At 56.4% G+C, this 10,651-nt stretch overlaps 2 protein-coding genes across 2 annotated transcripts in view; one reads left to right on the forward strand and one right to left on the reverse strand.

Moving 5' to 3' along the window:
- The window catches only part of MACROD1 (MACRO domain containing 1), a 142,219-nt gene that overhangs the window by 31,569 nt on the left and 99,999 nt on the right, over window positions 1-10,651 (forward strand). The gene's annotated exons all lie outside the window — the stretch shown is intronic.
- On the reverse strand, window positions 6,319-10,415 carry FLRT1 (fibronectin leucine rich transmembrane protein 1). Its single transcript, XM_006911166.2, has one exon. The coding sequence runs from the start codon at window positions 9,591-9,593 to the stop codon at window positions 7,572-7,574; it is 2,022 nt and encodes a 673-aa protein (XP_006911228.1). The 5' UTR covers window positions 9,594-10,415; the 3' UTR covers window positions 6,319-7,571.

Consider the following 10,651-nt stretch of genomic DNA (forward strand, 5'->3'; position numbering starts at 1 on the left):
TTGCCTCCCTGTGCACACCCGCCGGGTGACATTCATACTTCGCAGGCGTCCGCTCCAGCCTGCAGAATCCCGTAACCGTACCCTCTCTCTGGCTCGATTGTGTTCACAACCTGCAGCCTCCCTCAACCTTCAACGGCATCTCTCTCCGCTTTTTCTCCCTCTCAGCCGACAAACCTCAAATGCTGGGCTGCCCGGGTTCCTCCCTGTGGCTCTCAGCAGCTGAGTCGGAAGGCACCGGGGTCCTCTGTCCCAAGAAACCCCTCCTTGCTGCAGCCTGGCGCCCAGCCCGGACTCTGGGTGGGCTTCTCAGCAGGGCCGCTGGCCTGCTGGCAGGTTGCATGTTAGGTAGGGTTAAAAAAGCTAAGGCTAGTTTCAGGGTTTCGTGTCTTCCTCCAGAGTACCCAGAAACCTTTCGAAAACCAGACCAGCCGGACGTCGGTGGTCTCTGGGACACTCTGCAAACAGGTCTGCTGAACAGCTCGGAGGAGAGGCACCCTGGCCCACCCAGCTCCAGGGAGATGACCGTGTGGCGGCCCATGTCTGCTGTGGCTTTGATTGTCAGCTCTTGTATTTGTTTCTCTCTGTCTTGAGGAGAAAGTTAGTTCCTCCAGGTGGATGGCTCAGGGTGTGGGGACTCTCGACCAGAGGGTCAGACGAGGTGGGACACCTGGTTCTCTGCCCTCTTTGTCACCCACCTGAGGCTTGGCTTGGAGAAGGGAAACTGAGTCACCCAGGCCGGCCGGTGGCTGTCGCTGAGCCTGGATTTCCCCATCGAGCTCACAGCTGGTGATTGTGGGTACAAGGGAGAGCTTCGGAGAGAAAAGCCCCTGCCTGGGCCAGGCTGCCAGCGGAGCAGGTACAGGGAAGAAGGCCATTGCCAACACCCACCTGGACCCATTGTTCTAGCCTGAGGGGGCAGACAGCAAGTGGATGGCCAAGGAAGAGAGAAGGTCGGAGAAGCGATGACTGAGCACCTGTGTGCCAAGCGCTGTGCTGGGCGCAGTGACCCAGCACAGAGGAGCAGGGGGACCTGGCATCCTGCCTGACAGCTGCAAAAGAGAGTTAGGGGCAGTGATAGCAAAGACCTTCTTGCAAGGACTCTCCAGGCTCAGCCTTTTGGGCTTTCAGGTGTCGGGGGCACGGGTGGTATAGGCAGGACAGGGGCCAGGGCACCCTGGTGGCTCTGATGGCTGCAGAATCTTAGGGGCTCGCTTTGCTAGGAAGCGGGGGCTGAGTGAGTCCCTTGCAGGCACCCCGTGCCTTCAGTTTGCCCACACTGCCCTGCCAGCTCAAGCCAAGCACTTCCGTAACAAGAGTTGGTGGGGGCGTGGCCGTGACCATTGGTCCAGCAGGGAGCAGGGCAAGAGCTGCCCCAGGCCGAAGATCTGCCCTGTGTGGGATGGGAGAACAGAGGCTTTGCCCCTGTGGCCTCGGGTCTGGGCACACCTGCAAATCCCATTCATGGTGAGAAAGTGGGCCTGACCCCAGCGATGATGGAATTTACAAAACCAGAGAAAAACAATATCTTAAAAATGCAAAGGGAGAAGGGGAAAGTAGAGGGAGGAGGAATCAAGAGCCTGGGGAGTCTTTTTGTGAGTGTTTATAAAGAAGCAAATGTGGATTTTTCAGGCAAGTACTTGGAACATTTCAAAAGAAATGGTAAATGCTTGAAAAGGCAGACTGAACAGTGCCCCAGGCAGCCGTCAACCTGGCTGGGACGGTGCGTTGAGCAGGCAGCGCTGAGTGTGTTGAGTTGGGAGGACAGCCAGTGGGGCGGTGGAGGGAGCTCGCAGGGGCCCTGACGCTGACAGCAGGTCCAGGACGCAGCCGGGGACCCTGAGGCCTAGTCCCCGGCGGTCTCTCCCTAGAGACCCCAGGCAAGCCAGCCGAAGTGGGTGGGTCACCCTTGGAACACCCTGTCGACTCAGGGATCGAGTGGCACATGTTTACACTTCCCCTCTCAATGCCTCTGGGACACTGAGGATGGGGATTTTGTGGCATTTCTAGTGGCACAAGCAGCTCTTTGACGGGGCTGGGTGGCCTCGCAGTGGGATGGTCCTGACCTGGGATTTATAGGGGACACTGGTCATTTCGAACAGCACAGTGATCATCTCTATATCTTTTAGAGTCCTGGGGCCTAATAAAGTAAGGGTGGGAACCAGAATCTTCTAGTCAAAGAACCAGGCCTTGGCTTAGGCTGGAAACTATCTGTCATATCCCCATCAAGTGCTTGAATTCTCCTGGTGACGGAGAGCTCATTGTCTGATTTCTTTTCTAGGCCAGGGCTTCCCTTCCCTGACCTTAAGTGTTCCCTTTACAGTCGGCCCCACTCCCCTTTCACTGACCGCAGGGAATGGATCAGAAACAGACTGACCCTGGAACAGAAAGGAAGCAGAAAAGCTCATGGCTCTAGAGTCCTACTCTAAGTGACTGGACTGGCCACTTCTTCTCACTTTTGACCCCTGAAGGCAGACCGAATCTGGAGGGCAGGGTTAGAGTCTCTGATGGAGGCTGAGACAGCCTCTGAATGACCTGTGTGGGTCAAGTAGCCTGCCCTGCCCTAGACACTCAAGCACAAGGCTTTCCGTGGAGGCAAAACTGCTTTCTCCAAGGGCCATGCTCGATCTCCAGCTCCATCAAACCCAGCGTTACCTCCGAGAGCTCTGGCCAATGTGGTGTCAGCCCCCACAGACCCCCCGCTCCCCCTGGAGATGCAAAGGGACAGCCCCCCTGAGCCAGGCTTGGAAAATCCCCGCTTTGCACATGGCCACTGGGGGCAGGTTCATAAAACTTGAAAAAATCCCCCTTTCCTTTCACCTCCAAGGAGTGTAATCTCTCCTAATCAATTTAGCAGACTCGCTTGGTTGTAAACAGTAATGATTTGCATTTTTGAGCCTTTTTATCCCTCCTTAGGAAAAAGATGCGTCCTCTGTCTCCGTTCTAGAAAGCCTGAGCAGGGCCGTGCCGTGCTCGTGGGTGCTCAGCCTGGTGCTGATCTGGCACCAGGCGTCTGCCGCCCGCCACCTGCGTTGACTTGAGTGCGGAAGGGGACGCGGGTGCATGGGATGCCCATAGCTGACCCTGCCCGGGTCCTGGCCCTGAGAACACGGTCTGGTCCTCAGGGACACAGGCTGCTGTGCGCTCCAAGGCCCCTCCTTCCAGCAGATACCCCAGCTTTATCGCTCCCTGTCTGCCGCATCCAATTTGCCTTGTATTTTTCATAAACACAAGCCTCAGGTGCCCTGTCCTCACTCGTGCGTTCAGTAGGACACAGGTTTCTGGAGCGGAGTGGGTTGGCTTTGAGACTTTAGCTGCCATTTGGGCTGGGGGAGGGCGGGGGGCGGAGCTGGTGTCCTCCCCTCGCTCCCCAGCTCCCAGAGTGAAGGAGGGACGCTCAGAAGCAGTCCCGGGCACGCTGTCTGTCCCCTTGTCCAGGCCCCAGGCTCAGAGTTGCTCAGATCCCACAGGGATCCCTCACCGGGCCTGTCCCTCCCGCTCCGGGCCTCCGTCACCTGCATTGGACCAACTAGAACCTTCCAGAATCAGTGGGTGAAGCTAACCCCCATCTCAGCCCACTCCCACTTTACAGAAGGGGAAACAGAGGCTGCGGCTTCGCAAAGCACACCTTTCCTACACCTCTCTGGGAACACCTCCTCACTCCCTGCCTGGCCTCAGCCTCCCCCTGTTGGGGCTGGCGGGCCTCCCTGTACCTTCCAGGGAGTGAGAAGCACGAGGCGGGCGTGGCCTTCAGGCTCTGGGGGGGACGCCTGGGCTTCCCCAGCCGCCACCATCTTCCTAGCTGCTGTCACCTCCCCAGCAGCATCACCCAGAGCTGGAGGAAGCCAACGCCCAGCTCCTGACCCCAAACCCAGCGTCGGCCCTGGCTGGGGAGGCCCCCTAGTCAGCCACTGGGCCCCATGTTCCCGTGGAGGCGGGCCAGGAAGCCGGGGCCAATTGAGAGGAGAAGATGGAGGCTTCCATGGAAGGCCGCAGCAAGAGGGAAGGAGAAAAGGGAAGAAAAGAAGCTTTTGATGCACATCATGTCTGTGGAATTGAGTATGACTAATTAATAGATTTTATTCTTAGTAATCTCTTAAGCATTCCATACATTGGGCTGCTCGCCTGAGCTGAGCTTATAAGAGGCTTCATTCGCAAAATGCAAATGACTCTCCTGGCCCTGCTGCCTTCTTTCCTTCCTTGTTTTCTCTTTCCCCCTTTTTTTTAAAGGGGAAATTTAAAGGAAAATTGCCATGTAATAGAAAAGAGATTCCAATCACTACATCTAATTACCACGAAGGGTAAACCACTTAACCAAAGAAGTATCGTAGACTTCTTTTCTCTTTTTTAAACTTTAAACCTTCCTTAAATGCCACAAAATATACTCATCAATGCTGAAGCCAGTGAGATTGTCCTGGCTACTTAGAGGCTGCAAGGGTCAGGTTGGCCACCCACAGAAGGGAGATTCTTAGGCAGAAGTGGTAGCCCAAGCCCCAGGCTTGTCTTCAGGGGCCCTGTGTCCTCACTTGTGTCCAGGGGGTTGGGAGGCTGCGTGCCCTGGGGACATCCTCTCTCTCCTTGCAGTCTGTGGTCAGCTCAGAGGAGTTGGACCAGGAGGGATGGGGTTTCAGAGTGGACCTGGCTTCTCGGTCCTGCGGGGATATGAGACGTTGCGGACATTTGCAGAGATTTGGGGGCCCACTCTCCGACAGGACGCTGGGAGGATGTCAGGACACCTAGGGCAGAAAAGATGAGAACGCGCCCCAGAGCCCCAGCGGGGCCAGGTTTCCACTGTCTGCTGTGTCTCCACTGGTGGGCACACAGCGAGGCGGGCGGGGCCTGGGCGCTGCAGCCCGTCGTGAGCCCTGCCTGAGCCCTGTTAGCGTGAGAGCTGGGAGCAGGCGTCGTCCCCGGGCCCTGGTGGGCCTGGGCCTGCCTTGTGCTCTGGGGGAGGAAAGTTCATCCCTACGCCTGGTCTTGGAGGGTATTGCTGGCATGTGCTGGCTCTTGGCCCTGCAAGGCCCACCCCCACAGCCCTCACCGCACTGGGCCACCTGCTGCTCCCCAAATGCCTTCCTAGCCTCGAAGGGGATGATCTGACCTCTGCCCGGCATGAGGAGAGGCAAAAGAAGGACCTAGAGTGAGATGGGGGACTGAGCATGTTGGCAGCGGGGACTTGGGGACCCATAGTGGAGTGGCCAGGGATTGATTTTCCTGGGATACTGGGAGAAGGCAGAAGTGGTACCTTGAGAGAGGGAGGCCTCATGTCAGAAACATCAGAGACTTTGGACTTCTGTCCCCCAGCCAACGCCCCGCACCCTGGTGCACACCCTCCTCCCAGCCACACCCAGTGGGGCCCCTCTGCTCCTCCCTGAGCTGCTGGGAACAGGCCTGTGTCTGGGGGCACTGCAGGTCGAAGGGAAGGCCATCTTTATACAGACATAAAATTAAGGCTTGGAAAACTTTCTCTCCTGACCTCATTGTATGAGAAAAATAATTCAAGTGGAAAAAGGGAAAAAGGGCTTGTTTTATACTAAAACGCGTCCATGCCCCTTGGCGTCTCCTTGTGGCTGGGGAGTGAGAATCCTTATCTGGTGAGACCGTGTCTTTGGCCAGGCCATGGAGAGCCCGCGCCTCTTCTCCATCTCTCTCATGCCGCTGTCATGTCCATTTCCTTCAACAGCACCACCTCCCTTTCACTGAAGGGGCCCGTAGCATCTTTTCATGTCCGGTGAGTGGACAGCCCCTGGTCCTGTCACGGCAGCCCTGTGACTGCTGTTCAGTCTCATCCTCCTGCCTCTGGCTTTTGTCAAAGCAGTCGAGGCCTTTTGAAAACGCCACTGCCAGAAGCCGGACCCCTTCTCACCCTCCCTGCCCTCAGACCAGCGTCTCTCTTTTGACATCGCTTTTCGCTGGTGCAGGACAAGCGGCATGTTGACGAATGGTGACCTGAGTTCCCCGGGCGCTGGGACGCAGGAGATATCAGAACCCAGGCACCACTCCGCCCTTTTTTCCAGATTCGCTGCCATGATTCAATCATTGTTTTAATCTCACGGCTTGCCACACTGCACTGCCCGTTGATAAATGATGGCAACATTGATTCCAGAGGGAGGAAATAAAATCTTAACTCTTCTGAAGGCCCCGGTCAGTCCCCTTTTGGAGGCTGGCATGTTGAGAGGGAGATCTGGGCTTCCGTCTCCAGAACAGTCCCAGGGGTGGGCACGGCTGAGTGTTCTGTGTTTGAGGGTTCTATCTCCCAGGGCTTTTCTGAGAAATTTCATGTTTTTTTTCTGGGCTTTGTTTGAGCAGCCATGGAAACCATTAGGTCTAATCACCTGATATTAAAAAAAAAAACAAAAAAACCCATTCCTATGCCAATGACCTGTCCCAGGAGGAAGCACAGAGCACAGAGAAAGTAGCTGCTGAGGTGACCGCGTGTTCTGTCTCCCAGGGGAGGGAGAGGAGGACACTTGCCGTCAAAGAAAGTTTCTCTGTATGAGAAAGGAGCACGGCCCAGCTCTGGCCAACCCGAGATAGGATCAAACCGAAAGCATCCCTTGCCCAGGGTCCCCCCAGCCACCCGTCCAGGACAGACACGCCTCCGCCTTTAGGAACAGCATTGTCCCCCACCCCACTCCCATCCCCAACACACTGTGTCTACTTACTCGGTGATTGCTAGGAGAAAGCAACGTTTTCGCGATTCTATTGTCTCAAGAAATTGTACGAACTGACCCAGGAAGTACTGTAAGGACCATCTATGTGGCTCTACCTACCAGTCTGTATTTAGAGACACGACATATAGATAGGTAGATAGATGCGCCTTCAGGTGGCCGGGAAAGCCGCAGCTTCCATGGGGCTTCCACAGAGTATGGTGCATGGAAGTGAAGACGGTTTCAGTATAGGAGAAAGAAAGTTTTGTTTTTTTAATTGGCTACATCATTGTTCAAAGAATGCAGTGAAGGACGAAGTATTTCTGAAAGTCTGTAAGGGAAACGGTACGGAAAGAACCAGAGAAGAGATTTCAGGACAACATCTCCATAGCAAAAGACCTTTTCTTCCCCCTCTTCTTTGTGAGGAGCCTGAAAACCGCCCTCACGTCGTGGCCAGTGAGCGGCTGGCAGCGAGAGCTGCGTGGGGACTTTGCGTGTCGGCTGCTTCTCTCTGGCGGTCCTTTTGTGACGGCCCCAAACAGAGCGTGAGACATACACAGACGTTGTACAGGTAGTATCTTTGCAGTTCAGGGAAAAAAAAAAACAAACCAGTCCGACCCTTCCTGCAATATTGTTTTTAGTCTTTCCCTCTCCAAAGGGCGTACTTCGGTATAAATTAGGTCTTCAGCAACGTCAGATACCCCTTCCTGCCTTCTACCGTTTAAAAAAAAAATTTCTTTTTCCCTTTTTTTCCCCTGTCGTGTTCTAAAAAATTGTCAGCGCTCCCCAAACTTTGCTTTTTGGTGGGAAAGTCATCACGGAGTTTCTTTTCCTTGCTCTGTCGGGTGGCAGCGGGCTGAGCAAAGCCACAGGGTCGCCACACCAGGAGGAGCCGGGAGCTGGGGCGGGCGTGCCAGGCGGGCATCATGTGTAGGAGTAGTCTATGTCGGGGATGCCGCCGTCACGGTAGCCTCGCGTGGTGCCGTAGCCGATGGTGTGTGTGCCCTTGCAGAGGCTGCTGCCGTTGGAGGGGAAGATGGTGTGGACCACGTACTCCTCTTTGGCGCGGTAAGGGTTAATGGGCAGCATTTGCAGCCCGGGGCCTCGGATTTCCAAAATGGAATTATCCTTCTTGGTCCCAGACTCCATATAGTCATCCTTTTTCCGGCTGCCCCGGTTGTAGACCCGCTCCCGGGTCAGCAGCTCGCTGGCCCGGTGCACGTACCAGCAGATGGCCCCCAGAACCAGGAAGAGGAAGACAAGGGCCACCGCGCCACCGATGATGCCTGCCAGAGGCAGGCCGGCTATGGGGTTGGCGTTCTGCTCCTGGTTGAGCGTGGTGGTGGGGCTGTAGCTATCGGCCGTCTCCGCCTTGGCACATACGGGCGTCTCGTCAGCCACGTAGGTGTTGCCAGTCTCCATGGTGACCATGCAGATAATATAGGTGGACTTGGGCTCCAGGGCCGTCAGCAGGTACTCCGTCTTGTCCCCCTGCACCAAGGTCTCCGTGATGGAACCTACCGCGGGGCTGTGGCCCAGGCGCAGCCAGCTGAGCCGGAAGGAGGAGGCGGGGAGCGTGGCCTTCCACGTGATGCGGATGGAGTCTGCCGTCAGAGGCTTCACGTGGATGACCAGGGTCTTGGCCCCATCGCCCGTGGCCATGGGGTAGTCGAGGCTGGAGTCAGGGAGGCGCAGCCCCGGCTTCTTGGCCTTGAGGGTGAAGAGCGAGCCCTGGGGTGTGGTGGCAGAGGCGCGGCTGCTGGCCGTGGTCTTGGCGGCGGCGGCCGCAGCACCCTGTGACCCTGCCTCGAAGCACTCGTCCATCTCGCTGGTGATGTCCTTGATGGCCATGCCCCGGACCTTCTCGGGGCCCTGGCACATGAGGCCTCGAACGTTGACCACAGCCGCCCGCGCCTTCACCCAGTCCCGCAGCCACATGAGGTTGCAGCCGCAGAACCAAGGATTGTTCCGGAGCAGCAGCTGGGCCAGGCTCTCTAGGTCGTCAAACAGGCCGCGGGGCAGCGTGGTGAGGTTGTTGTTGGACAGGTCCAGGCGCTCCAGCTCACGCATCTTGGCCAGCGTGTTGTAGGGGATGTGGTTGATGGCATTGTCCTGGAGGTAGAGCTTCTGCAGGTGGGCGCTGGGAAGGTTGAGGGGTGGGGCGGCCAGCGAATTGCGCACCAGCGAGAGCTCGGTGAGGTTCTGCAAGCGGCTGAAGGTGTCGTCGGCGATGCGCTGGTTGGCCAGCAGGTTGCCGTCCAGCACTAGGCGCCGCAGGCTGCTGAGGCCCTTGAAGGCGTGCAGCGGGATGGTGGCGATGCGGTTGTCGTCCAGCCGCAGCTCCTCCAGTGTGTGGGGCAGCCCCGCGGGGATGCTGCTCAGGTGGTTCCGGCTCAGGAAGAGCAGCTTGAGCTGCTTGCTGTCGGCAAAGGCGTCCTCCTCGATGCTCACGGTGGACACGGAGTTGTCGTCCAGGTGCAGCTTCTCCAGCAGCGGGATGCGGGCCAGCGAGTCCCTGGCGATGGCACGCACGTTGTTGTCCTGCAGGTGCAGCTCCCGCAGGGAGCGGGGCAAGTTGACCGGGAACTCGTCCAGGTCGTTCTCGTACAGGTAGATGACCTGCACGTGGACCTTGGTCTTGAGGTCCTGGGGGATGCCAGCATTGTTGATCTGGTTGTTCTGCAGGTAGAGGGTGGTGGCGTCGTCGGGGATGTCAGGGGGGATGGAGGTGAGTCCCCGGTCATTGCAGTAGATGAAGCCGTTGTCACAGCGGCACACTGAAGGGCAGGTGGTGCTGTCGATGACCTCCGTCAAGAAGGCAATGAGCCCGTAGCAGAGGAACAGCCAGTCCCGCAGGTCCATGGTGGCCGTGGTCATCACGACGGTGGCCGTGACGGTGGCAGCAGGTGTGGTGGTGGCGGTGGCAGTAGGGTATGCCACCACCATGGTGGATGGCTGGCAGAGCCGGGCCTCACCTGATCTGGGGCCTTAACACCTGCAAGGAGCACAAGACACGTGCGGTGAGAGTGATTCGCAGTGCCCACCTGCCCGCCACCAAGGGGTCACCGCAGCTTGGGTCATAGGACAGAGGTCAAGCCTCCAGGCACGTGCATCAAGGCCTCTCTGTGACAATTTTATGTCACAGGTGATCACTCGGGCTGAGGTTGGACTCTAAACCTCATCGGGAGCAAAGACGCTGCCCGTGAATGACACGGACGCTGCGTGCCCTCCTGGACAGTGACTCTGTGCCTCAGCTGAGGTTAACGTAGTGACAGCCACACCGCGGTTTGTTTCTTCTTTCAAGATCTCACACTAAGCCAGTCTTTACGGCTAACGCTGAAAGCGGCTGGTCCATGTCGGCAGGTTGAATTTAGGGTGTGTTTTATAGATTCAGAGCCACCATTTCTCACTGGGAACAAGGGACTCACATCCCTAGCTGGCTCAGACCCAGGGTTTGAAGGGAAGCTTGTTTCCGGGAGGCGAGCTCAAAAGGGGGGCGTCACTAGAACCTGCAGAAAAGAAGCTGCCAGCGTCATCACTGGTGATCAGTGGAGAGCGGGGATCTTCATTGTCTGGTGTTAACACATGGCCTATTTGTCACTCGTGCGTTTTATAGACAGAAGAAGAAAGTGTCAACAGAACTGCTTTTCTCGTGTATTTACAGAAATCTCTTTTTATCAGAGGTGCCCTCCTTAGCTCCACATTCTGTGTTGTGTGGGAAACTCATCTTCCACACCTGCCCCCTCCCCAAATCATGAAACTTTCAGCTATTTTGAAAAATACCCATATCTGTTTTCTTGCATTTAAAGAATGCACGTGGGGGCGGGGCCTGTGCTCGGCGGGAATTGCCTGCGGGTGTAATTCCAGTTTTCGCAAAGGGAAAAATTGCAGCATAGATTTTTCTCATATTATTTTACTGTTCATCATGGTAAAAAAAAAAAAATCAATTAAAGAGACATTATCTTTAATCCTCATGAATTTTTTCTGTCAATATGGAAAGCATC

This window comes from Pteropus alecto, unplaced genomic scaffold, assembly GCF_000325575.1.
Source record: "Pteropus alecto unplaced genomic scaffold, ASM32557v1 scaffold43, whole genome shotgun sequence".
Lineage (NCBI taxonomy): Eukaryota > Metazoa > Chordata > Mammalia > Chiroptera > Pteropodidae > Pteropus > Pteropus alecto.